Source organism: Dromaius novaehollandiae, chromosome 6 (assembly GCF_036370855.1).
Source record: "Dromaius novaehollandiae isolate bDroNov1 chromosome 6, bDroNov1.hap1, whole genome shotgun sequence".
In the NCBI taxonomy this organism is placed as follows: Eukaryota; Metazoa; Chordata; class Aves; order Casuariiformes; family Dromaiidae; genus Dromaius; species Dromaius novaehollandiae.
The window spans coordinates 37,097,627-37,125,427 of NC_088103.1; the positions used below are offsets into that span (position 1 = coordinate 37,097,627).

General features: G+C 45.0%; 1 protein-coding gene and 1 long non-coding RNA gene across 2 annotated transcripts in view; one reads left to right on the top strand and one right to left on the bottom strand.

Annotated features, from left to right (window-relative positions):
* Positions 1 to 7,632: 7,632 nt before the first annotated feature.
* LOC135328742 (uncharacterized) lies at positions 7,633 to 11,008 on the bottom strand. Its single transcript, XR_010389765.1, has 2 exons — positions 10,954 to 11,008; positions 7,633 to 9,151 (listed from the first exon to the last, which is right to left on the bottom strand). It is a non-coding gene; the product is annotated as an uncharacterized LOC135328742 (long non-coding RNA).
* A 2,027-nt stretch (positions 11,009 to 13,035) lies between these two features.
* The window catches only part of SMC3 (structural maintenance of chromosomes 3), a 28,153-nt gene continuing 13,387 nt past the window's right edge, over positions 13,036 to 27,801 (top strand). The window contains exons 1-15 of the mRNA XM_026117466.2: positions 13,036 to 13,254; positions 16,808 to 16,883; positions 18,676 to 18,714; positions 19,579 to 19,646; positions 20,033 to 20,104; positions 20,307 to 20,386; positions 20,962 to 21,040; positions 22,355 to 22,472; positions 23,024 to 23,199; positions 23,388 to 23,468; positions 23,868 to 24,032; positions 24,517 to 24,638; positions 25,227 to 25,440; positions 27,100 to 27,203; positions 27,415 to 27,514. Coding sequence (XP_025973251.1) covers positions 13,240 to 13,254; positions 16,808 to 16,883; positions 18,676 to 18,714; positions 19,579 to 19,646; positions 20,033 to 20,104; positions 20,307 to 20,386; positions 20,962 to 21,040; positions 22,355 to 22,472; positions 23,024 to 23,199; positions 23,388 to 23,468; positions 23,868 to 24,032; positions 24,517 to 24,638; positions 25,227 to 25,440; positions 27,100 to 27,203; positions 27,415 to 27,514 — 1,509 coding nt within the window. The 5' untranslated portion in view covers positions 13,036 to 13,239. The remainder of the gene's footprint in view (positions 13,255 to 16,807; positions 16,884 to 18,675; positions 18,715 to 19,578; positions 19,647 to 20,032; positions 20,105 to 20,306; positions 20,387 to 20,961; positions 21,041 to 22,354; positions 22,473 to 23,023; positions 23,200 to 23,387; positions 23,469 to 23,867; positions 24,033 to 24,516; positions 24,639 to 25,226; positions 25,441 to 27,099; positions 27,204 to 27,414; positions 27,515 to 27,801) is intronic.

Below are 27,801 nucleotides of genomic sequence, written 5' to 3' on the forward strand. Positions count from 1 at the left end.
GAAAACCTGCGATGGTTTTTATGGAGTGTAAAAATAATAAAAGAGGGGGAAAAAAAAGCTGGGGCGAGGAAGCTCTGTGTGGTGCTTGGCGCAAGCCGGGAGCCCGAGCGGAGCGGGGCGGGCGCAGGGCCGGCAGTGCCGCGGGCTCGGGGCCACCGAGGTGCGCGTCCACGGGGGAGAAGGTGAGGGGGAGGATTTTTCTTTTTTAACCAGAATGACATGAGTCACGGTGGCGTCACTTCCCGGCAGCCGCTTCTGTTTTGATTCACGTATGTTTTATATAAGATTTACCATCTTGCCGAAGATGAAAACCTGCAGCAGGCCCAGCCCCCGCTTCCTCCCGGGCGCACACGCGGCAGGAGACTGCAGCCCCAGCCGGCGACTAAGGCGGCTGCAGACGCCGCCGTGGGTCATGCGAGGGGCCAGGGCCCCCAGAGCAGCCGCCACGCGCTCCCCGCGTGGACCTGCCTCTGGTTGCTGCAGTGCAGAAACCCGTGCAAAGTGCCAGCATCATAATCCGCCCTTCCAAGCCCTCAGATTTTAAAAAAAAAGGTCATGCTGGGTCTTGGAGGGAATTGCATCCCCAGGCAGTCGCGGGGAAAGGCCTCTTGGCCCCTCTTAGTGCCCAGGCCGAAGGGCTGCCGGGCTCACGCTGGGGCGAGGGGCCATGTCCCGGCCTTGGAGACCTGCAGCCTTGGCGAGCAGCAACCAGCCGCCCCCGCTCCAGCAGCGTAAAACACCTCTGCGGTGGGGGGGCAGCACACCGGCTTTGCAGCTAAAGGAGGAGGAGCTGGAGCCCCCCAAAGGGTCAGTGACGTTTCGCGAAGGTGCACAGCAGTGGGCTGAAGGGGTTAGTGGGGGGGCTGCCCCTCTTGCCAGGTTTGGCCATTTAGGTGGGTAGAGACAGCAGCTGGGAAAGACCAAAGCCAGGCGGAGCAGCCAGGCGCTTAGCAGGGAAGGAAGGCAGCTGCCCAGTTTTGGGAGGGGGGCTGTGATGCCTGTCTCTAGCACAAGGTGGCCGTGGTGGTGGTGGTGGTGGTGGTGAGGAGCTTCAGCAGAGGGAGGATTCAGCAAAAGATGTCGGTTCAGGTCCAGAGCCCTGGGGGTAGCCCGAAGAGGGGCTGCTGTCACGCACGGGCACATGAGCGTGCGGTGTGCGCTCCTGCCACGGCGTAACCCGCTGCTCGGGTAGGCGCTGTGCTGGGCCCCAGCCGCAGCTCCTCCGGGCTGTGGGGAGCTCCACGGCACAGCGGGATGTCGACGACCCCGCGGGAGGTGCTCCCACTCGTGCGGAGGCCTGTTTTGCTGTTTCAGAGCTAACGTGAGCCCTTACCCTCCGGCTCAGCTCTCCCCTGGGGCAGCTCAGCAGTCGCCACCTCTCCGAGAAGACCTTGCAGCTGCCAGGAAGGCGCTGCGGACTCCAGAGCTGATGCGAGGGGGGTGAGCGGCACAAACGAGGGTGGCGCTTACCTGGGAGACGGGACGTGCGAGCAGGGACAGGAAACCCCGCCGTCCCCTCCCAGGCAGCAGCACGCACAGCTCCCGCCGCCCAGGAGGCAGAAACAGCCCTGGCAACGTTTTGTGGGCTGTGCTGAGGGAATCCACCCAACTGAGCGTGACGGGGGACTAGGGGGGCCTTTACAGCCCACCTGGGCTTAGGTGTTGGGTAGCTCACACCCAAGGACAAAGTTCAGATCATGGGGCTGGCCATAACCCGAGGTGTGGGGAACGTCAAAGCTGGAGGATAAGGGCTGACAGCATTGACAGTGGATGACCTGGCTGGTCCACGTGCCTGTATCCATCAGCCAGCTAAGCTTGGCAGGGGAGTAGAGAGCTCAGAAAATTCTGATGGATTTGAGGGAAAATAGAGACCCGGCTAGCTGTAACAACAAGGGGAAGGCTTAAAGCAGGATGCTACTAGACATCAGAAAACCAAGTGCAGGAAAGGTACCATGAACGCTGTAACCTCAGGCAAAGCTTTGATTAGAGCTTACCCCTTAGGATACCTGAAGCCAAAGAAGATAAGGGGAATTGTCACAAAAAAGGGGTTTTGCAGGTTCTGCTGCCCATGGTTCAGGGCTGCGTTGGGACCTGAGCACCTCGCTCCACGGACGCTTCTGATGGCGCAGCCCTCGTGTCCCGGGCTCCTTGGTGCCGGGCAGGAGCCGTCTGTGATCCCGGCAGGAGCACGCACCGAGCAGTGCTGGTGCCACGTAGCCTTTGGTCCGTGCTTTTAGCCTTGCGACCAGCAGTCGGGTTGCAAGGGCTGCTGCCTGGCCTTTGTCTCTGCATTGCACAGGCTCCCTTTCCTCCTGCCTCTGAGACCAACCAACCCCTCACAAACCTGCCACAAAGAATAAATGTCTCGGCAAATCAGACTGCAAAGAGAGACGGGGAGTATTTTTTGTCCCTACGTGATACCTGCTCTTTTAGTCCGTGCACTGGCTGGTGGGCTTTGCAGCCTGAGCAGGCAACAAAGATTTTTCCTGTGTTTCTGATGACGGGGTCTTTTAAAAGGCAGAAAATATCTTGTGGCAGAATCTTTTCTCTGAAAGTGCCTAAATGTGTGGTTTGTATATCTTCACTCCAGGCAACACAGACTGCGGATATAGACTTGAACCTGACCGGTAAAATCCGGGTAAAATTCCCCATGCCTGAGCTCTGCTAGGAGTTTACACCACGCTACCCATCCCCAGTCACAATCCCAGAGTGACCCAAATCAGTTATTTTTAACTTCTTGCCTTTTGGTGGAGAACTTTTTTTTTCCAGGAGACAAAGTCTGAATGGAGGAGGTCGTCTGCAGGCATTGTTGTTTGTATGTTAAAAATAACACTTGCCTTGTTGGGAAGTCAAAGGACCAAACCAAACGTGCTGCGCAACATGGTGCAAGTAAATGGAGCACCAGCCGGGATGAATTTGACCTAACAGCTCCACTTTTCGCAGGTTTAAGCTAGTTGGAGAGGAGACACAATGCCGGCTCACTTTCTCTGGGGAGACAAAAAGGCAGGAACCAATATGAAGAGCCACATAGATATGGAAGTAGGATTTTTTTTGGCGTGGGAGGTGTTACCACTGCCACACGTTACGGTTCCTCGGTTTTGTCATATCGTAGGCTTTCACCGAGACATGAGTAAGTTCTCTAAATAAGGAATATGAAAATAGCTTGTGAAATAGCTTGAGTCATCAGAGAAAATCAAATGAAGTTCTGACACCGGGGCCTCAGTTGTAAAGTCCTACTTTGTTTTACAGCTGCGTTGTAAACCGTGGCGTTATTTCAGTCTGCTTATTTCAGCCTCCGAATTCAAAGGGCTCCGACACCGAAGTGGCAGCAGGGCTTACCAGAGAGGTTCAGCTCTCCATCCGCCACAGCGCGACGTCCCTCCCGCCTCCGGGCAGCCCCCGCGGGCACGGCGCGGTTCCCACACACGGCCCCTTCGCCCGCTGCAGCAGACGCACTCAGCACTTGCTTCGCTCTGCCCCGCTGTGGAAGAGGCGCTGCGGCCCCCGCGCTCCCTGCCAGGCACCAGGTCACCCCACGGAAGTCGCTGGCTGTGGCCGGCAGCTCCTGGCAGGACCCCCTGTGCTAGGAGCTGTACAAACCCCGAACACGCTGACAAAGTCCTCAAAAGTCCTTGGCACGACCATCTTCCACAGTCGGCTTTCCCGAGACGCTGCTGTCAGTAAAGTTACTCACGTGAGCAAGCGTCCATTGGACCTGGCTCAGGTCTCCCAAGGGAGATGATAACGTAGTTTTTCATGGGCTCTCTCTTCTCTTTTTTTTTTAATGAATAGTGGTTTATTTCTGTCACACAGAGATACTCCATTTCTGAGACTTCTTTGTAAAGCAGACAGCATTTGATAGTGAGTCATCTCCAGTTATTAAATTGCCCATACATCGCGAGCTGCCTCCAGGCCCTGGTCCAGGCCCTGATCCAAAGCCCGTGGACTTCAATGGGAAGGAGGACTGCTGAATATTGTGGGCTTTGGATCAGGCCCTGGCTGAATCTTGGCTTTAAATCCTCATTTTAAGGAACTGTTTGTTCTAATTGGAACTAAAATTGCTGCTGCACTGAAACGGCAGATAGGACTCGAACTGGAACGCGGGGTAAAGCCGAGTATCTGCTCTAATACCTCCAATCATGTTAAGTCAAGTTAACTGGAAAATCAGCTGACGTGAATCCCAGCACGACCATTAGCTGCTCTCTGGCCGAGCCCTGAGAGGATCGCCAAGCCGAGGCGGATCACTAGCAGGGCACGGAGCTCCAGTGAGCCGGGAGTCTCCCGGAGATGCTTTCAGCCCTCATACCTGTGGTCTCCCTGGCAGCGCTCGCATTGCCCTGCGGCTAACGGAGAGAGCAGGGGTCAGGCCAGCTGGGATCAGCGCTGGAGTCTGCCTCGCGCTCTTCAGGGCGAACGATGTAGTCTGCGCTCAATGTTGCCGGAGGCACAGTTATGTTTGTCAAAAATAAAAGGAAACGAGTGAGACCTCAGCTGACCGAGCTAATCGGATGGGTGCCTTGAGTATAGAGGGCAAAGCGGTGTTTTCCCCAGCACAGCTCCTTTCTCCCACAGAGGATGTTTCTAGTCTGCTGGTACGCAGCAGAGCTTTGCTGCTCATGCAGGAAGCATTTTGCTGCTGCAGCGTACCAGACTTTCCCTCCAAGGAAAGTGTCATCCGTGGCCTCTGCACCCTGCCTCGCATCAGGGAATGATATCGATCTGATTCCGAGAAAGGCTTAAATAAGGCTTTGTTCCTGTGTTTGCAATGCACATTAGACCCGTGCACAAAGGATGTCCTGGGCACAAAACCTCGTTACTGTGAGGTATTTATTATATTCTGTGCTTGTGAAGCCACATTCCATATTATAAGAAAGGGTTTAATTTTTTTCCCCCCAGGATATAATGTTTTACTTAGTTAAAAACAAAACCTGTATGTCAGCCCTTTTGTACACCAGCCGCGGGGTTTAGCAGCCGCTCTGCCGGGAAGCAGCCGATGGTCGCCCGGGGTGGGTGGCAAGAAATCTGCGCGCTACTGACTGCTAAAGCACCGACATGGCTCAGCTTACTAAATCCAGCTGTGAAGAGCAGCTGGTTTTCTGGCAGTCGGCACGACAGCCACAGGCGGACATGCTTGAGAGAACTGATCAGGGGCCACCGGCGGGGAAAAGGGAACAGGGGAGGCTGCGCTGGTCCGCACGCTGCTCAGCGCTGAAGTGGCTCCTGACAGCTGGGATTACTGAAGCCGGCTGGGAAGAGTGCTTGCTTTCCTGGACCGCAGCGAGCACAGCACCAGGCGGGGATGTGCCTTGAACCGCATGCATGGGGAAATCTGGGAGGAAGGGAGCAGCAGGTCTGATCCCCGGCTCGGCAGACGGCGGCTCCTCCGGCTTTCCCAGCAGGCAGAAAGCCGCACAGTGCTGCGGAAAGGTGTCGTGGTGCTCTGCAGCCCATGCCGAGAAGTCGCTGCAGACCAAGGCAATTTGGAAGAGGAGCCTTTTGGTTTTGTACAATTTGCTGCCCAAGGCAGCCTCATTTCAATGACGTCTGAGGGGCAGCACAGCTGAGGGGCCGGTATGAAATAAAGATATACTTCCCACCAGTGATGGGGGTCTGTAAGATCATGCTGAATAAATCAGCAAGACACTTCCTTGGAGAGCTGGAAAAGAGGAGAAGCCACCCGTTAACTGCACTGAGCTGTGAAGCACTGCACCAGCAAAGTCTGTCAGCAAGGATGTCCTGCTGCCACTGGCTCGGTCTGGAAAAAGCCTGAGAAATGCTGAGTGCAAACTGAGCAGCGCCCACAGGGACACAGGTCCGAGGTAACCTCCGGGGTAGTGGTTTTCCTTTCCATGGTAAAGCTAGAGGCTATCTTTGCGTTTGTTTGATCTTCAAAGGCCAGAAGGAAATTTGGCACTTGTTGACGGCCCCCGCAGTCGCAGGTAAGGCCGCTGCAGCTTGGGAAAGTCACGCAGCAGCTGTAAGGGCAGCTCATCTGCTGCAGCGTGGAAACGCCTGGCCAAAGGCCATCGGCCTTTTCTTAGGGCTGATTCTGGAGTTAGAAAATTGCGTCTGCGTGTGGCTTTGCAGGCTACCACCGGCTGGCTCAAAGAGGGAGTGAAATCTAGATGTCATGTGTCAGTCTGGATGTCTATTACTCTGTTGGATGGGTGTTAAGTGGTCAGCCAAAATCATGAAGCGGTTGCAAAGCATCCCTTTGGTTAAGGCTGCCCACTGATGGGTGGCCTCACTAATGATATCACCCACTGTGCAACACCTCTGGGGCCTGGAAAGACACCGCCGATCCCCTTCAGTCCCTCATCCACTCTTTCATGACATCAGAAAATAAGTCTTTCTGCAGCCACGTTTTCAGAAGCAGCAGCCAGTCCCACAGATGGGACGTGTGCATTTGTGTCTGCGTGGCTCTCATGCTGCCAAGACAGTGTTCACTGCTCGCTTGACACAGGCAGCATCTTTGGAAGTAAAATTAACTATTATTAATTCACTTCCTGATCTCCCAGGCCAGCGTTGCTGTCTGAGCTGGCGATCTCTCATCCGGAGTTTGGGATTAGCCAGGTCTTTAGAGGTCAGGCTCGCCTATAATTTATTTTAACAAAACCAGTTGATCTTGTCCTCCTCCGGGCTGTCCCCAAGCAGACCCAGCCCGCTGGCAGCTCTCCGGCACCACCGCTGAAACACTGCGCAGCCCGTCAGAGGCACCGTCCCCGCGCAGGTGTGCTGGCCCCACGCCCCGGGGCCGTGGGGGGCAGGATGTGGCCATGTGGGAAGCAGCTCTGGCGTCCCAGCGTCTGGCTGCCGGGCTGTCTGGGCAGGCGGGCGGCTGGGGCTGGAGCCGCGCGGCTGGGAGCCGCACGCCCGAGAGGCAGCAGAGAGGTTCCCTCTGCCGGGACGCGCCAGGGCTTCGCGGGCGGCGGCGGCCTGTGGGCAGCTCGGCCACTGCTGTGCCCTGTGGGAATGGCAGCTCCGCGGGAAAGGCGGCTCCGCAGGGAAGGTGGCTCCATGGGAACGACGGGCTCTGTGGGAACGGCGAGCGGTGGGACGCCCGACAGGGCTGCGTGGAGCCGCAGGTGTCCCCAACCGCGACGGAGGGGTACCAGCGAGCCCATCCTGCAGTGGGCAGCCTCAACCCAAGGGATATTTTGAAACCCATTCCCTGTGCCAGGCGGTGGGGAGGAGTGCCCTGGGGACGCCAGGAGCCCTAGTCGTGCCTTCACCGCCGGGCTCAGGCCAACGGGCCATGTGCCCTCAAGCACGGGAGCATCCCTTGCTCCAAAAATAGCCCAGCGAGCTGGCCATCGGGCCTTTTCCTTGCCTGTTTTTTTAAAAAAATAGGGTTAAAATGTAGAGCAATCGTTTCTTTCACAAAATTTCCCAATGTAAGAAAGCACTTTGTTTCATAAGAGTGAATAAAAATATGGATTTTTCTATTCTTTCGCAGCTAAAATACGGGCTCTTCCCATTGCATAAATACGAACTTTGCTTCTTTTGGAGGCTTCATCCTGCGCCATCTGCTGGTAGAAACCGTCGCACATGTTTTGAATTATCTCCACGATATTTAATTAATTTCATATTTGTGTAATGGTTTGTTTCATAAAATTAGCGAACCAAATTAAATTATTTCAACCACAACCACATTTTATTCATAAAGAGGCTCTGCTGAGAGCTGACGAGCAGAACAACTACTTTCCCTTAATAAACCTGCAACATATTCATTCGTAATAAAATACATCTTTGCAAAAGCAACCTTTTCCTCTTGTTTATTTGCCGCTGTTGTTTTACCCTCTCGCTCTCCTCTTGTCAAGCATGTTAGCTTTATTAAAATATTGTTTCTTTATGCACGAATACTATAATAGTCAATGATGATTATTTACTTTCACACATGAAAAGGATCATACAGAGCTAGGAAAACACACTTTTTTGAAAAGAAACTGCCTGGCTGTTGCAAGTTGTTTAAAGGGAATATAAACAGCCTGAAAAGAGTACTGACGGCAGTGAAACACCTGGGGTGTTTGGCGGGTCTCCATAATTTGACAGGTTTGTCAGCTACCTGCCCCCGGGAGCCTATAAATGCAGAGCGGCCGCCTGACAAAGAAGAGCTAACAAGCTGCTCACAGCGTGGACCGGAGCCGGCGCGAGGGCCGGGGGCGAAGGAGTGGGTGCCACCTGGCCTCTCCTCCTGCCGAAGGAGTGTGGCCAGCGGCTCAGCACCTTAACGCCGTTGGCTATGCGCTCGCACTTTCCCTGTCGGTCTCCCATGTGCCCCATCGCTACAGCTCAGATGCCACCGCCTGCTGTGGTGCGGCCACAGCCCAGACCTGCAACTACACCCGCTGCCTTATTGAACCCAGCCTTCGAAGGGTCTTGCTGGTTTAGGGCTTCCACTTCTTATTTTTTAGCAGGCAGCTGCTCACCAATGAGGATACAGGCATTTCCACAGCCTCAGGTGTGCAGTGGTCAGACTCATGTGCTGCAAGACAACCAGGGTGACTATAGGCCTGTAGAGAGTAAAAACCACTGGTAACTTTGCTCTGGAGGAAAAAAAAAATAGCTTTCTTGGAAAGGAAAGCTCTTTGGCTTGCACATTTTTCAGAGTAAGTACCCCTGCTCCTGGAAAGCCTGCAGTGTGGAGCACCTCGGCTGGAGCCCATGCCCAGGCCCCCGGAGAAAGAGGACGGGCAGGTTTCTCTCCCTTCGCTTGGTGTAGCTTCCGCTGAGTTCAAAGAGGAAGATGAGGTATTGCCTTACGGGCTTAAGATTAGTGCTTTACACGGGGAATTTAGGAGAACCAGAGGTATCCTCAGCTGTCCCACAGTTACGGTGCTTAATCTCAGGCAAGACACTTTTCCATTGCCTTTGTTTCTCAAGGGAAAAATAGGATCCTCACCCTTTAGGTAGCTGTGTGTTCAGCCCGTCAGCTCGGAGGCAGAGGCCTTGTTCAAATATGGGTAAATACCGGCTGCTGCAGTGTCTAACGTGGAGAGCCCCTGACCTCGGGGCAGCTCTTTAGCTCCCGCTGTAACACCGGCATTAGCAAGAAGGGGCCCCAAGGGTGCCCCCTCACTGCAAGGACTTTGAATGATGAAGCGCCAGTGACTGACGTTGTCAAGGAGCCTAGTGATTCCTGCGATGGTTCCTGCAATAAAAAAATGGTTTTCGATACCTAGGAATTACAACCATTGATGAAGAAAAGCAGTCTGTATGTTTGTTCACAATTGAAAGTGGTAATAGGAGAGACAATATAATCTAAACTTTTTTAATGTTTAAAAAGCTTTTTTCTAAAAGCAAATTAACTATTTGAAAAGAGGAAAAAAATTAGAAACTTTAAATCCCATCTACATGTTCTCATTAAGCTTGATTAAATAGATAACCAATGTATGCTTTATGCTGATGAAGCCATGATGAATTAAAGCAGTGTTCCCACTTTCTCCTTTCTAATGCTAATGTTTAGTTACAGTATATTTATAGAAAAACACTGCTTATAAAATAGGGCCATGGAAAAAAGTATGTAAGCTCTGCAGCACCTATTGAAGAGATGCATTAATGCAAACACCACATGTAGCAAGCACTGATTATGTTTGCAGGTGCTGAATAAAGTATGCTGTTTTACTAGCTGCCTATAGCAGCGGCAGCTTGACAGAATAAAGAAGACACGTTGCCCTTGGGTTGGGTGTATATTTTCAGCGTGGTTGCACTCTGCCAATCCTCTCCCTCAGATGCAAACCTCAGTTAATGCTAATAAAAGCTGTGACAAAACCTGTGTGCAGGGAGATGCAAATATACTTGCAACACCTCCCCGCTCTTTGAAGAAGACTGCTGGTTGCCACATTTTTCCTTAATGAATATGAACGATATTTTTCTAAGCACATGGCACTGGGGCATGCCTTGTGATGAAATATCGATGTGATATGATTTTATTCCTATGAAAAAGTATAGCCTGGTGTCTGTGCACAGCTGTGTACACACAGAAGTCATTTCTGAACTGCAGGAGTTTGCTGTATACTAGCTGTCTGCAAGCGGAAATGAATGTGTGTGTGGATAAAAAAAATCCCAGGTCTGTACTTGTGCCTGTTCATAACACAGAGGTTGACGTACTCATTGCTATGCCTTGGTAACACCGAATGTGGCCCCCAGGTTACGGGGTCTCGGCTCTCGGAGCTTTGATTGGAGCCAGGGTTTTCGCAAGGACTTAGTGCCTGCAGGCACAATAATGTCAGTGCAGCAATCAAGAGAAAAGCAAAATCAAGAGAAAAGCAAAATCTTCCTTGGCTGATGACCTCTCTCATGTTCCTCAATTGCCTCTTCAGGGGAGGAGGCTTAAATCTTAGCTCTGGGATTTTATAATTAAGTGAAAATAAATTTCTAGATCTTCTAGCTACAGAAGAAAGCTTGAAAATGTGACTCAAGGCACCCTATAGCTCTAAAATCAGATGATGAAGAGGAATGCATTTTAAAATTTGTCAATCTTAAAATGTTTCTGTGGTTATTACTGCTGTCAGAAACTAGTTTTGAATGACTCCCCTCCACCTTCACTGTAGTCTCTCAGCTGAGGTCAAACTTCACTGTGTTGTGTGATGCCGACAGTCTCAAACGCATCAAATATCCTACTGTTTCCTCACTCCTGAGTGCTTCACTGTGTGATTTTTCAAAATTACAAGTTTATCTAGAATGTGTATATCCATTTCATTTATTTACCTGTAAAATATTAACACAGCATGGATTTTAATAATTGTTTTTAACCACATGTAGGACTGGTTAAGCATGTGAGGAAAAATGGGGAATTCTACTTCCCTCAATCTTCTCTAAATTCTTGGGTTTTTTTCCCTAGTGAGTCCTCTTGGATGAGTCAGGGAGTTGGGACCTGAAATGGTGCCATCTGTAATTCATCTGTAATTCTTCTTCACAGATAAAGTAAAGACTAAAATCTATCACACATACCAAACCCAGGAAGATGTCCTGAGGCTCCTTGAAATCCTACAATGATAGGAATTCTGAAAAGGCAAATGGAGAAATGGTTTTCTCCAAGTTTGAGCATTTTAAGTAGTACACAACAAAGGAACAGTCAAGCAGGAAATTTTCTTTCCAAAGTTGTTGAGTAGGACAATTCATTAAACACTTGGGCTTTTTAAGCACCGTATTTTCTGAAGAAACAATGGACCGTTTCTTTAGGGGTGTAGGTGAGATCTCTTACAATAGCCTCCTGATGGGCCTTTACTAAAACCATTTCATTAAATGGCAGTTAAGAATGGCGAGGTCCAGGGGAGATTTTCATGGTAAGGAGAGTAATTCACCCACCCATTACTCTAGGAGAGGAAAGAACTAGAAAGCCCTGTTTAAATCTAATTTTTTTAGTGTTAACAGGGTCAGTACAGGCATTCTATTGCATGTATAGAAGTGTTGACTATGTCTGCATTTCGAAGGAGTACTGCCAAACTGAAAATTGCATTTTCTCTAAAATGTTGTGCCCCTACTGTTGTCACAGTAACACCTGAAATTACTGTTACTGAAAGAGATTAAAAGAAAATTAATGTTTCTCTTTCTTCATTTTGTCTATTCTGTGTTTGACAGCTGTTTGTGGACTTGAATATTGGCTCTCTGGGAGATGAATAGGTAGACACAGACTCAAGTGAATCTTTCTTGCTCTATTTTTCTGAGAAAATTGACATTATTCCTGTTACTTAACTCATCCTGAACAGAGATGTACACACGTGGCTTTCCCAAAGCTTTACAAATAAGCTAAACATTGGAGAAGGGACTGAAACTCACAGCTTTCAACCTTGGACTTCCAGCTGCTAGCGGCTGGGTCAGGGAGTGCCGGTGGTGGTGCCAGGGCGCAGGGCAGCGACGGCCACCAGCCACCGTGGGGCTGGGCACGGACACACATGGGGCGATGAGGGCCACCAGCCTCTGTGGGTCTGGGCATGGACATGCATGAGGCGCCTAGGGCCACCAGCTGCTGTGGGTCTGGGCACAGCCATGTGCAGGGCGACAAGGGCCACCAACTGCTGTGGGTCTGGGCATGGACATGCATGAGGCGCCGAGGGCCACCAGCTGCTGTGGGTCTGGGCATGGCCACATGCAGGGCCATGAAGGCCACCAACTGCCATGGGTCTGGGCACAGCCACATATGGGGGGATGAGGGCCACCAGCCACTGTCGGTCTGGGCATGGCCATGTGTGGGGTGGTAAAGGCCACCAGCTGCTGTGGGTCTGGGCATGGCCACATGTGGGATGGTGAGGGCCATGAACTGCTATGGGTCTGGGCATGGACATGCATGAGGTGCCTAGGGCCACCAGCTGCTGTGGGTCTGGGCACAGCCACGTGGGGGAACGAGGGCCACCAGCTGCTGTGGGTCTGGGCACGGCCACGTGTGGGGCCATGAGTGCAACCAGCCGCTGTGGGTCTGGGCACAGCCACGTGGGGGAACGAGGGTCACCAGCTGCCGTGGGTCTGGGCACAGCAACGTGTGGTGCCATGAGGGCCACCAGCCGCCGTGGGTCTGGGCATGGACATGCATGAGGCAACGAGGGCCACTAGCCACTGTGGGTCTGGGCCTGGCCACGTGTGGGGTAGCAAAGGCCACCAGCTGCCACGGGCACGGCCACAGGGGCACTGAAGCGCCGTGCCGGGATGCCGCAGCAGTTCCCTTTCTATCTGTATTCCCCCATGGGGCCCGGGCGCCCCACAGCACCGCATGGCTGCCCCCACCCGACGGCACCCCACGACCGCCCCCCCCCCCCACCGTTCGCCCCACTCCGCTCACACTTGCCTTTGGCGCCCAACCCGCCCCCCAGGGGGAGAAACCATTTTTCCTAACTCCCCGGGGGGAACCTCAGGGCCACCGAGTCGCCCAGTCGCTCTTCTTCTGCCATCACAACCCCTTGAGAAGGCTCAAGAGGTACTTTAGACGCTTGAACACAGGAAATGCTACTGCTTTTCCCGGCGATGTCCCTCTCCGGCGGAGCAGGAGCACCGTCTCCGTTCCGCTCCTCCCCCCCAGACCGCGCTGAGTGGTTGGCGCCGGGACGGGCTGGGGGAGGCTCCGCCGCCATTTTGTTTGTGTGCGGGGCGAGCGGGCGCTGCGCTGCCGAGCCGGGGGCGGCTGCAGGGGCGGGAGGCGGCGGCGGGGGGTCGAGCGGAGCCCTCGTGCTGGGGGAGGCGGTGGGGGCAGGCTGAGCGGCGGCAGGAGGCACCGGGGCGGGAGCCTCCCCATCCGCCGTAGACATGTACATCAAGCAGGTAACGCGCCGGGGACCGAGCCGCCCGCCTTGTGCGGCGCGGGGCTGGGGCCTGGAGCGGCCCGGCCCGGCCTGCCTCGCCCCTCCGGCGGGGCTCCCCCGCTTGCGCCCGGGCGGCAGGGCCGGGCTCGGCCCGCAGGCGGAGCGCGCCGCGGGGCGGCGGGCCCGGCGGCCTGTGCTTGGGGTGCCGCTGGCCGGGGGAGAGGCCGCCGTCCCCCCGCCGGGAGGGGCCCTCGGCGCCGCCGCACGCCCGTCTGCCTCCGGGCTGGCGGGCGCCTCTCCTGCCGCGGCGCCTGCGGGCGGCTTCATTCATTGCCCGTGCGGGGTGGGGAGGGGAGGGAGGCGCTGCCGGACCCCGGCGCTGCCCGCGGCGCCCCCCGGCCGGGGCAGCCCTGCTGTTCCTGGGCCTCCGCGTCGGCTGACCCTGGGCCGGAGGCTCGTCCCCACGCGGGGCTGGTGCACACGGGGCTCCCTCACTGCCGGGAGGCGTCCTCCAGCGCTCAGGGTCGTCTTGTTGTTGTTCGTTTGTTCGTTTTTAGTCTGCGTGTGCGTTGGTGTTGGGAAGCGTGCCTGTATTCAAGGTTTCCACTCAAAAGTGCCTTTTTAAAATGGTTAAAATGATTTAAGTCTTGATTCGAGGCTATCCGAGGCAGTGAAGAAGTTGTAAAGATTCAGGATATGTGGGATGGATGATGTGAGAAGCCATCTAGAAAAATTCTTTTTGGGGAGAAGAATGGTGTGCTGAGTCTGCCTGTATCATAGCTTTGAAGTGTTGCATGGGTATGCAGATGGCAGGAGTTTGTGCCTGTGTAGTAATAACCATGAAATAATGCTTGGGGTTTTTTTTTTTTTTTCCAGCTTTTTGTAGAGACTTTCAGATTACTTTGGGAATAAAGTAGATAAATTACTCTAGCCCAGACAATTTTAGGGTATAGAGATAAACTGGAAAAATACTAGCAATCAACCAAATTTTTTAAAACTCTTCTTTTAATATTCTTTTGAAAACTGTTGAATGGGAAAACAGCATTGTTTGGGCAGTGTTTTTATTCTTTCATAAACCAGCGTGAGTGAATGTAGTTGCCATGGCCTGGAGCGGGTTGCAGGACCAGAGTAAGAGTCCTGCGGCTGTTGTTGCTCCCTGAAAGCCGCTGATGCTGAGGCCGAGCTGGCTGTTCCTGTGAAAGACCCCTCGTGGAGCGGGAGGCAGGCTGGCTCCTGGGGGAAGTGTTTGTGCTCACAGCCGTAATGACTGATCCTGTTCAGTTGGTGCGTTGTCTTAAACTTGCTTATTGCTTGGCCCATTAAATTCTGAAATTCTAAATTATTTCCAAACACAGTTGCTTTGGGTTTAGATTTGGATACAGTGCGGGTACTTCAGTGATTGTAATTGATGGTGATGACTGAGAACTGTATTTCGCCTGCAGAAAAGGGATCACAAACACCTGCAGTTCAGAAAAGATTTAGGTGGACAAAGTACTGCAGAATGTGGCAGAGACTATTTCTTTTTCCAAAATAAAAAATATGGCTGCCGTTGCTTAGATCTGATTTATGATGGTCAAGGATCAATGTTTTTCTGCCTATCCATATCCTTACCCTCATATTCTAATAATGGAATAATTTTGCAAAGAGGGTTTAACCAGGAAAGTGCAGCATCTGGAAGGACGGAGAATGGTTTTTTCCATAAAGGCTAGTCAATGCCTTTAAGTTATATTGTATTTAAAGTTTAATAAACGCAGAGTGTTGGATTTGCTGTTTGGCATGGCATTTTCACACTAACAGTGAAACATTTTAATTTACTAAAGCAAGCAGGTGGCATTTTTGTGATATTCCCTGATTATGAGCTATCAAATAGAGTGGTGGAGAGGAGTGACTAAGATCAAACTTCTCCTGAATGAATGGGCATCTTGTTGTTCTCCCTGTCTCTTATCTGGTAAATTTTATGCATGGAGTTACCTCCCACCAATTTGTTTAGCATATACTACCAGAACATTGCAGAATATAAATGTGAGCCTCAAAATACTTGTTTCTTGAATTGTTCAGATGTAGAGTTAGTGTAGGTGTTTTTTGTAGTAGAGGAAAAGCTTGCTTTAATATGTTTGTAGTACTTTTTCTAGTCCTTTTAGAGTTTTTGTTTTGTTTTGGGGTTTTTTTGCATTTCTCTGGTAGCTAGTATTGTGCTCGTGTTCTAGAATATGGACTGTTTATAAACTTGAAGAAATAAGAGAAGAGGTGGCAGGTTTAGAAATGCAGAAAATGGTGGTACTATAGTGACTTGGCCTTGCAAACAAAATATATTCTAAATCATTTTTTCATTCCTAACTTGAGCAATGATGTTAGGATATATTTCTGAACAAATCTTGTCCCTCATTCTTCACAATAGCTCTCTTGATTAAATATTGTTGGCACTATTTTAACAGCATTTTCCTTCTGGTGGAGAAAAGCTAAGGGAGGAGGACACAAAGATTAAAGATCAATTTTAATCCTGTTGTAAGCAAACATGAAAAACTTTAGGTGGCTGGTGTCTTTCTGATAGATGTCTTGTTAAGTAGAGCAGAGCAAAGCTGTTGTATGTTCTTTCAGAATAGCTTTGATAGCTGGAAAGGGTTGCTTAATGCTGCCGAAAGTTGGATCAGTTTTGCTGCTAGGTAGAGCCAAAGTATTGAGATACAAGCACTCCATATGTTGCGTATTACTTGGCCTGACAAACTTCAGATGACTACTAAATTTAAATAAAGAGTTGAAACTCGACATACTTCTAGGTTAGTTTGCTGCATGGCGCTCTCAATTAAATGTGTAGGTTTGTATATGTCCATTTAGGCAGTGAATTAACTGGAATGAAGATCGCTTCCCCCTCTTCCCCTTTAGGTTGCCAGTATATTGCAAAGAGTAAGCAGTAGTAAACTTTTTCAGTGAAAAAGTAACCTATATATGGTAGATAGGAAAGGAAGATGGAAATTTTATATAGTGTCTCAACTTCAAACTGACACTGGAAAGCCTATTAATATTTAACTTTTTTTCTTGTAGTTGTGTAGTAGAAACAAAATAATTAACTGAGACTTTCTTGAATGTGAAATAGATAAACAGTCTGGTATAACTTTTACAGTCTGTAGCTCCTCTACTTAGAACTTGTAAATTGAATTCTTATGCTGTGCGTGTGTGGATTGTGTTATGAAACTAATTATATTCTGACCCCAGTGCAACATGTGCTTGTTGTTCTGGGGCTTATTTCTTGTATGTAATATTGATATAAATGCATCTTTTCGTGTAGTTTTATACTATTGCAGAGAGACTTTTTTGCAGAATTCTCCCATTGATTATGCTTTGGTCTGGATAAATGTCTCATATGATGTGGTGAGAAAAATGTGTTCTCCTAAAGTAATAATTAGGTGAGGGACAGAGTCTTATGATGCAAGTTACTGCTCTTGAGATGAAAGTTTGAAATAGAAAAAACGTCAGGTGTATTATGAGATTTCATGAAATATTTAGATCCATTATATATTTAAAAACTGTATAAGAACAGCAATAACTGTTTAAATATCTCACTTCTCCATTAGGTAATCATTCAAGGGTTTCGAAGCTACAGAGACCAAACCATTGTGGATCCGTTCAGCTCAAAACACAACGTCATTGGTAAGTTCTGATACTTCTAACACCAGCTACTGTTACATTGTTACATTCAACCTAGAGCCCTTTATGCTTTTTTAATTTTCTTCTTGCCTTTCAATACTGTATTTATATTGTCTACACCTGAAACTTCTTTAAAGTCGTCTGTAACTTGTAGCAAGGTACGTCCTATTTACAGCAAAGTAATGCTAGCATTCAATTTTATTGTGACAACAGTATGCCTGTGTCTTAGTAATTACATGTTGTACACTCCTTCATACATGTAGACCTCTGCATTAGCCAAGTCACATGAAAGGCTATCCTTGCAGGAACAAGGGCAGAGAGCTTTTGTTTGGGGTAGGGTTTTTTATTTTTGTTTTGTTTGCTTTGATCATTTTTGGTAAATAAGCACATTGGCTACCCTAAGCTGGTGCAGAGAAAACCAGTAATGATCCCTCTTTCTCCCAGTTTGGAGGAATTAATTTCTAGAGTGTGAGGTCTTAAGTATAATGCAAGTTTTAAAGTGTAGTTTTATATCTACCTAGTCTAACAGAATGTTGTTCTCTGCCGTTCTCATGCCTCTTCCTCTTTTCGCTCATGGATGCGTACTCCCACCTTTTCATTTTCATTGAATTTAGTGACCGTGCAGCAATTCGATTGAGACTGCTGACCAAACAGAAAACAATCAATTTTAGCCAAAAAAGATTGATAGTCATGGTTTATTCTGAGAATGGAAATATTGTGCATAGTACTTGAACAGCATGTCCCAATATGTTGTGTTACTTTAATGGAAGCTAAAACTTCAACAAGACATAAATTTTTATAAAGGGTGAGGGGGTGGAATCTTGTTTTACCATTGTTTGCCTTTAAAAAAAAAAAGGCAGGGGGCAGCAATTTCATAAGAAACTTGCAGCATGATTTTAATAATGATGCCTTCGTTATTTCTATGATATTTGGGGAAACAATGGGATGTGGAGCAGGGTAAATAACTTGACAACACACACTGCGTGAATGTCAATTGTGGAAGAGATTGGGCTATTGGCAAAGCAGGTTACGTTGCATTGATGCATGGAGTGGTGTTGGGGATGAAGTCTGGTGTGCTGGGAGGCAGTAGGGACAGTGATACTTAATGCAGAGAGCATGTAGCAGGAAGGGATGAAAAACCTAGGATGCTTGTTGGTCTTAGAAGGCAAGCAATTTTAAAGTTAAAGCAAAAGTTGCTGATCTTGAAGACAAGACAGTGCTTCGCTAAAACACATCAGAATGAACACTGCAATGTGTGTTACAATGTATGCAACTGTATATTAATACAGTGCAATTTTTGAAATGTAAAACGATACTTTCAGCTTTTTTTTAAACAAGACTGCTAAATTATTAAGGAGTTTATACAGTGCACAATCAGTCTGAACGTGCAGGCATGTAATATCGTCTGGTTAAATTTAAAAGCTTGATACTGGGACCATAAGGATTGTATTTATGGTCTAGTGTTCTATCCTACCAAGAAATGAGTGTTAAAAATAGAATGATGGAAGCAAATAAGATGGCTTTAACCATTATTCTGACTGTGGAATATTGCTGTAGTTTGTAAGTTATGGTAATGTGTTTGACTGGGGAAGAGATCATTCTGTCTTGTTCACAGGCGGTGACTAAGTGATCCATCTGCTAAGCTCGTCTTGTTCCCTTGAGGTTTTATTTCATCTAGCTGTGTTATGTTTGGGTTCTGCTCTTGCATATATTTATATGCAAACTGTAATGTACATTGCGATGTTAATTTATTTCAACTTGCAGTTTTATGCTTTGTATTGCTTTTAATTTTCAGTGGGAAGAAATGGATCTGGAAAAAGTAACTTTTTCTATGGTGAGTATGGGCTTTATTTACTAGCATTGGGATGTTTGTAATATAGTTGTTTGGTTTTCCTACTGCAAGTTTGTCTACCAAAATTTCTTCCTTAACTAGGAATGACAGGTTGGTCATTAGTTGACAATGGTGAAGGAAAAAGGTCTAAATGCACCTGTTGAATATCCACCTGTTTTTTCCTCAATATTCAGCTTCTCTTATTAAGAGGCTTCTAAGATTTTTTTTTTTTTTTCCAAATGTCAAAGAGTATTTACAAAAGGAAACTGATTCTAGAAGTCACCAAACTTGAAAGCAGATCATAGCACTTGCATTTACTTTAAACATTCTTCTTGCTGGCTAAATTCTAAGCCAGTTCCCTCAAAGCATGGCATAGCTTGCCTAGATACAACCTTTTAACAGTATGATTATGAAGTTTGCGGGGGGTTAGGGCTTCAGTAGAGGAGCAAAGAGGCTAGCCAAAGATGTTAGTAGCCCCTTTGTGATGGTAGTATGTATGAATTTCCACTGTAAGTAAAGTATTTTAGTGTCATTTATGATCTAGCTGTGTGCTGAGCTGTATTTTACAGAAGAAATTTTGCTAGCTTGTGAACACTTGCGTGTGCAGAATTACTAATGCTTAATGTGAACTGGTAGGACAGCAACAATGAGAATTCTTTAAAGAAATTCTAGTGTAAAGCAAGCTGAGTGATCAAGATCCAGCAGGTTAAGGTGTGTGCCTTATTTTTTTCTTTGAAGAAACATTGGAAGGTATTAACAGTGGTGTGAATATGCTATACATAAAAAGTGTGTTTTGAGCTACAGAAACAGCTGAATAGCCTCCATAAAGGAAAGAAAAATCTTGTTTTTGTTGCTATTTTATTACAGCAATTCAGTTTGTCCTCAGTGATGAGTTCAGTCATCTTCGCCCAGAGCAGCGACTGGCTTTGTTGCATGTAAGTGAAGGTGTTTAACAACAAGACAAAAGAATAAGTTGGAGCTTTTGATTGTTACTACAACATTGTCGGATTACTGGAATGTGGATATTCTAAGCCAGTTATTTTGGAAACACCCTTAAACATTTTTTTCCCCATTTTCCTTTGACAAAAGTTGTTACAAAGTAACCTGTTATGCTGTTATGGGTAGTTAATGCATGCCTGTGGATGTCTATCTGAGATTTTCAGAAATAAAAATGTATTTACTGGCTCTTCCGTAGGAGATCTTGAATCTCAAATCTTTGGAAGGAAATGGAAAGTGTGATTGTCAGGGGAAAGGGGAGGTTAATTATTTCAAAATCCTTCTGAAGAGGGGAATCTCTAACCAAAATATTCTCCTTTCTTAGGAAGGTACAGGTCCTCGCGTTATTTCAGCTTTCGTGGAAATTATCTTTGACAATTCAGACAACAGGTTACCAGTAAGTTGAATACAATACTTCAGAAACAGATAGTAATTTTGGGCTCTAATATTTTAGTATTATAAACATCTTCAGTAGAATAACTTTGCTTTTAAGTCAAATCTGATAGAAAGTGCTGTAAGCATTCTGGATTATTTACACATATCTATTGCAAGCAGCTCAATTTATTGGGGTTTGTTTGTTTGTTTTTTCTTTTGTTAAGATTGATAAAGAGGAAGTTTCACTTCGCAGAGTCATTGGAGCCAAAAAAGACCAATATTTCCTAGACAAGAAAATGGTGACGTAGGTGGTACTTTTCCTTACCTGAATGAGCTGAATAATAGTACTGTAAAGTATTCTACTCATACAAAATACTTTTCTGTAGTCTGAAACAAATTAATTGTCATGAGTTTCATTGCAAGCAATAATTTAGTTGTATAATGTACAGTACCAGTAGTTTGACAGCGAAGACATCAATCCTTGTGTAATAGACAGCAGACTTTGAATTTATGGATTAATGCATTCATTAGCATGCTGTTTGGTTGCTTATGTAATATTTTTCAGGGCTTTTTTTAAATGCAGGATTTATCAAAATTTAAGTTGTTTCATATCCTTCCATGTGATATCTTTTACCTGTGTTTGCATTTTGTGCTGCAAAGTGCTTCTTTCTTAATTTCTTTCCAAAGTTAGATAGCTAATTCTAAAATGAAATAAGGAAACAGATAAAAAACTATCAGCAAATAAACTTCTTTGAACGCCATATGCATTGCATACAGTGATCATAAGATTTGATAAATAATTGTGACACTTTACTGTATTTTTGCAGCTGTCACTTGCTGTAAGTTTTTTTCTTAATACATTAAAAATACTACTTTCAGGAAAAACGACGTAATGAATCTTCTTGAAAGTGCTGGATTTTCTCGCAGTAATCCCTACTATATTGTCAAACAAGGAAAGGTAAGATTATTTTTCACAAAGCAAAAAAAATGGCTATCAAGTATTCTGTTTCTTGGAAGAGACAGGTTTTAGTTCTATTGCAAAAGTAAAACAAAACAATCTATTTTAGTTTGAAACAGTTTTCATAGATACTCCTTTTGTAAATGATACTATTACAGTAGTATATGTCGTGAGTAATGGGTTAATGTCTATAATGATATTTGTAAAAGGTTTTTCTTTGCAATTACATGCTTTTGTATTTAAATATAAAAAGCCTTACTTGTTCTGCTTCTTTTAGTGCAAATTCCTAGATTTATGAGTCTTTAAGATGAGACATGAAAGTAATTGTAGAGAATTATAACAGCAAGGCTGAGAATAGTGTGGAGAAAGAATAAGAGCATCTGGATGTGGAGGCACCAAAAGGACCACACAGTAGGGAAAGGGCTCTCGGCATGGCCTGTATCAATGGCACTCAGATTAGCAGGTCTTCAAGACCGCAGCCCTTTCAAAAGACACCCAGATCTGGAAATAGCAGTGATGACTCCTAATGACTCACAGGAGTGGGACAGGATGAAGACACTGATAACTGTTGGCTCCCAAAGGTTCTAGAAAGGCATATTCAAAAAGAGGAATGCAGGACATGTAAGGAGGACTTGGTAGTAGCAATGCTGACTCAGAAATACAGTCTTTTATCAACATAAATATTTCTTTAGAGCTGAAAGTTTATACCTGGAAGACAAAAACTCCAGCTAGAAAATCACTGTGTTTTGTAGTGGGAATTAGTGCATGTGACTTGTACAGCAAGTACAAAATCAAAATATGTATACTGCTTTTCATATTATACAAATTGCAAACCATTATCTACTTCTAGAAGGATACAGCCACTGAAATTCTGTTGAAGGAGAGTGAGTTTGACCTCAGCTTTAATTGTGTGGCTTCTTTAGTGTTGGATTAATGGATGCATAATGGTATGGTGTTAATGGAGATTTTTCAGCTAGGTGGTTTTAGCAGCAGAACTTAAAAGCCCAAGCATGAGTTTCTCTGAACATAAGTTTGAGATGCTGGAGTTTCTTCAGTCTACGAAACACTGGCATCTTGAGTTTCAGCAATAAGTGGTAGCATTTGAAAACCAACAAAAGTGCATTATAAGCAGAATACTAGCTATCCTAAAGTTATTGTGTCATAAGGAGAACAGTATGGTATAAACCAGAAATCTGAATCTTCCTGCCAGAACCTCAGGCGAGCAAGCACAGAGGAAGAAGTACAGTCTTTGATCTGTTGTGGTAATCCATATATCCAGAGCAGGATACTGAAATTGTAAATTTGAATTTTCAGATCAACCAGATGGCCACAGCTCCTGACTCTCAGAGACTGAAGTTATTAAGAGAAGTAGCTGGTACCAGGGTGTATGATGAACGTAAAGAAGAGAGTATTTCACTAATGAAAGAAACAGGTAAAAATAGTTTAAAGAGTAAACGCGTTACATTAGTAAAGTAGTAGTTCTTTAAAGGTTTATGCCTTTTCCAGTAAAAGTAGTTGCTTGACTTACTTAAATAATTCAGAGTATGTTATATTTCCTCCTTGAATTTAAATATCTCAAAAGATTTAATAAATCACTTGATATGTTTGTTTAGTAATAAAGCAACCTTTTTAGCTAGGTTAATAGGATAGCTGGTATGTTCTTCTAAACATGTGGGTGAAATTATCAACTGGCACTGATCCAAAAAAAAATCCAGGCTATTTACTGTTACTTAAACTCTAAAGTTTATGTAATGTCTGTAATTAAGTTTGTGAACCAAGAAAATGCATATTTGTCTCATGTAACGAGTACTAGCAGTTCTGCTATTTGTACTAGGATGGCTTTTTTGGGAAATTCTGGACATTGGTTCTTCTTTGTATGTTAATAATTGTTGATCAATAGTTAACGGCTTAGATTAAGAACCTTTAGAGCTATGGGAATATATTTTAGTGTTTAACAGAAGTTCTGTCTCATCTTTTCTAAAGAGGGCAAGCGAGAGAAGATCAATGAGTTGTTGAAATACATTGAAGAGCGACTGCATACTCTAGAAGAGGAGAAAGAAGAGCTAGCTCAGTACCAGAAATGGGATAAAATGAGGAGGGCATTAGAATACACAATTTATAATCAGGAGCTTAATGAAACTCGGGCTAAGCTTGATGAGGTGAAGTATCTTGTCTACCTACAAAATATAACATGAACTCTCGATCTGCTTTATGCAGACATCTCCTTACCTTCCTTGGTAGAATCTTGTCAATGTCTTTAGCTAACGTAACACATTGTTTTTGTCCTTTTGAAAGTAGAAGTTTACTAAAGTAAACTCTTGCTAATTATACTAGTATTTCCCTACAGCTTTCTGCTAAACGAGAGACAAGTGGAGAGAAATCCCGACAGCTGAGAGATGCACAGCAAGATGCCAGAGATAAAATGGAGGTAAAAATATTTAACAGTGACTCTTTCAAGAGGTTATTTTGTTTATTTTTTTAATGGAATGCACATAATTTAGTTGAGTGTAGTAGTCCTTTTCTTTGGATTGCTTCATTTTTTTGTGTGAACACTTGATCTAAGTCTGAATTCAGACACAGATCCTGGAGTTAATTAACTTGAAATGAGAAGAGTTCCTACATTTTGAGCTTAAGCAGTTAAATTTGAAAACATGTTAAATTCTATTTATGCTTTCAGCCTGTTTGAAAATGGGAAGAATTTATCAGACTTTTTAGTTTATCTTAATGCTCTGTTGTGATCTATTTTCATAGATACTGAACTATACATTGGACTTGACTATGGTATGCATACAGTGTTTAAGATACTATGTGCTTAACATCTGTGTAGGAAATAGAACGGCAAGTTCGAGAACTGAAGACTAAGATTTCGGCAATGAAAGAAGAGAAAGAACAACTTAGTGCTGAAAGACAGGAGCAGATTAAACAGAGGACTAAGTTAGAGCTTAAGGCTAAGGACCTACAGGATGAATTAGCTGGCAACAGTGAACAAAGAGTAAGTAACAATGCGAGGTATAAAGTGTGATAGACACAAGGTAGTATGCTTGTACTGTAAGTTTTCTTTTTAGACAAGAAGAATCCTTTAACAAGAAAGATTCTTTTATTTATCTCATCACACATTGCAAAATCAAGCGCCTACAGTCATCCTGATCTCTTCTTTACTTTGTTCCATGATACAGGAAGTATTGGGAAGGAGGTTTTTCTTTGCAGGGCTCTTAATTTGAACTTGGTTGTCTGACCTCTGCTGACCTTTCTTACTTGCACTGTTTAGCTACACCTTTTCAGGAATGTTTTTGTCATCCCTCTTTGCTGTCCTGATTGTGGCTGAATCCACTGCTGTTAATATGTTCAAGCAGGACAGTATGAGATAAGCAAGTGTTCTGCATTCTCACGATTAAAATCTTTAGAAATGTGCATTTGTCTAATAATATGGTTTCTGGTATTGGCTAACTTTAAATATTACTTTGTTTCACTTTCAGAAAAGACTGTTAAAGGAGAGGCAAAAGCTTCTTGAGAAAATTGAGGAGAAGCAGAAAGAATTAGCAGAAACAGAGCCCAAATTCAACAGTGTAAAAGAGAAAGAAGAGAGAGGAATTGCTAGGTCTGTGTCATTTCACAATGGGGAGTCAAACAATCTTATTGGAACAGTGATGTACAGTACGGTCAGAATTATACTTGCTGCCTGAGAATTGAGTGGCTATATAGATGCACAGGTGGCCTATTGAGATGCCTCTTTTAGTATTAAGGGATTGGAGGAGGAAAAAAAAAATCAATATTCAAGTTACTGTTTAAATCTGACCAGGTAGTATTTTTGCTGCTTGTGGTAGAGGCGGTGAGAAAACTGTAACAAGATTCTTGAGAAACAAAAGCTGAAAGTCTGATATGCCACTAAGGCTAACAAGCAGCAAGAAGAGATATTGAAGGCTTGGAAAATAAGCCTGCCTGACTTAAGGGGAGGGAGAAAAAATGATTCTTGAGCTTAACCAAAAAAACTAGGGATTAGTCTTTTCTCATGATTGTGTAATTTATAACAGATGATCCTTTTTTTCTTTTGTTACTGGTTGATGCTTAAATTTTAGAGCCTAGCTTGACACTTCCTGGCAGTTCTTAAGGTGATTTTTAATGCTTGCTCTAGGTGAATTCAGAATTTATTTACGATGTATCCTATGTCTTCCCCTGCTCAAACTAGACTTGCCCAGGCTACACAGGAAAGAACAGACCTTTATGCGAAACAGGGTCGAGGAAGCCAGTTTACTTCCAAAGAAGAAAGGGATAAGTGGATAAAGAAAGAACTGAAGTCTCTAGATCAAGCCATCAATGACAAGAAGCGACAGATTGCAGCTATACACAAGGATTTAGAGGATACAGAGGCCAATAAGGAGAAGAATTTGGAACAATACAGTGTAAGTTTTCAGATTACTTTTGAGGATATTTTTGAGGTAAAACTGCGAAAGGCAGTTTGTCCAAAATAAGCTTTTATTCGAGTAAGACCTTAGCACCTATTTAAAATGAAGACGAAACACTCTTTTGCATGGGGTCTTTTAAAAGTGTGTTATTGAAAACAGGCCCATAAAAACTCCTTTAGAATTGCCTCAGACTCTTCTTTGCTTTCCTTATGGTACTTCTTTCCCCAAAGTGTCTGGCCTGAATTTTCAGGAAGAGAGACAGAGCTGCCTTGCTCCTATCATAGCCATTCTATATAGATAACATTTGTTATGTTTTATAGCGATGAACACTGGGTGTTTTTCCTGTTTGGGGAATAAAGGAAATAAGAACCAATGTCTTTTAAATTCTGCTGGGAGCACTACATCTTTGCACCACAATTACAGCTGGCTAGGAGTAGGGTCCCAACCAGTATTAGCAGATGCGTCTGAGTCATCTTCATTGGTATTATCTGCATCATTTTGAGAGTTTAACTTCTATGCTCTTAGGAATAGCTCTTACACTGCAAATGTAGTAATACAATCTGAAAACATCGTTCCTGTTAGGAGCTACATAAAGTGAAAATCCCTTGCATTTATGTCAGGAGAGCATCGAGTGCCAATGATGCTACCCTGCGTGTGCCGATGTTCTTAGCCTCTGCTGTGTAATACATCTTTTGAAATCAAGGATCAGCCTGACAAAATCTAGTAACGTAGTTGTAAGAAGAAGAAGGTGTTCTGTTAAAATACGCTGTTTGACTGAGACCTGCATTAGCTTAATTAATGATTCTCCGAGTTGATGGATGAAAGAATTGGCATTTATCACTGGTTGTTTGCTTGTATTGGTATTGTATTGCTCTGTCTCAATTTTTCTATAGAAGTGAAGATGATGTATTTGGAGAAGCCTTGGTTCCTTTATCTTGGCTTTTTCCCTTATTGAATATTGGTTTATGATAAGACTAAAAGAGCTGTTTAGCTTTTTACTGTTGTTCGAGGGGAGGTGGCTTGGGAAAAGTTGATGCAAAGCTTGCAAAGTTAGTGTCGAAAAAACTTAACTGTTTTGAGAGCACATCTAGTCCTCTTGTACACAGATAACTATGAAAATATAATCTGCATGGTAGCCCAAAGCTGCTTAAAGAAATGAAGGGTGCTAATAGTGAGGGGAAGATGATCATGCATTGGCTGGTGCTTAAAAGCACACTTAAGACAGCAGCTGTGTATGTGTATATATTACTGAAGAGCAAGCTAAAATTGTGACTAATAGCAATATGGCGTGGTACTTAAGACTAGTATGTATGTTCTTATCAGATGTTATTTCACAGCATAATTACACTCAGTAGTTACGCATATGATAGTTCTTCTGATTGTTTCTTGCTCTGACTTATGGTGAGCCATTTCATTGTAACACCTAGAAGCACAGGTTTTTTTATTCAACTCTGTGCCTGCCATACAGTCTTACCACTCTGCTTTGCTACTGCTGACTTATAAAGAACTATTCATTCTTAGTGCTTTTGCAGTTTATGTTGCAAATTGGTGGAAAACTGTAGGCATTGCTTTTGAATTTTAAACAGTAATTATAATATTGAATAAAAAGATTATGAACATAGCTGTAGTTTCATAGTGCTGTTTTCTTTGTGTTAGAAACTGGACCAGGATCTTAATGAAGTGAAGGCTCGTGTTGAAGAACTGGACAGAAAATACTATGAAGTGAAAAATAAAAAGGATGAACTACAGAGCGAAAGAAAGTTAGTAATTCATTGAAATATGTCTGAATCTCACTTAAATATGAAGGACCCCAACTGTGTAGTTGTTAACATGGCATGTAGGTATGTTTTTAAATATAGCCATGTATGAACTTCTGCACTTAGCTTCCCATTAGATTAGCAGTCTTTGAAGAAAGAGCTATCTGCAGACTTAATTCACATTTAACATATTTTAATTATTCTTGTTTTGCAGTTACCTATGGAGAGAAGAGAATGCAGAGCAACAGGCTCTTGCTGCAAAGCGAGAAGACCTAGAAAAGAAACAGCAGCTTCTTAGAGCAGCAACAGGAAAGGTAAGACACCTTGTATCTTTCAGAATTCCTTGTAGAAGCTTTTTTTTCCCATTTTTAAAGGGTAAGTCAGTTTTATCTGAAAGATGTGACAGTTACCTCATTTGGTTATAGTCTTAGTGTCATACTATAAATTGGCTCTTATTGTCATAGTACAAATTGGCAAATTACCTCTGAGCTTTATTTTTCAAATATTTATAGTTCTACAGGTATTTTAAAATAAATTTTGTTAGTCAAGTTAAGGCAATTGAAGTGTGAGGAGAGCAGGTAGAAATAGAATACTTATAAAT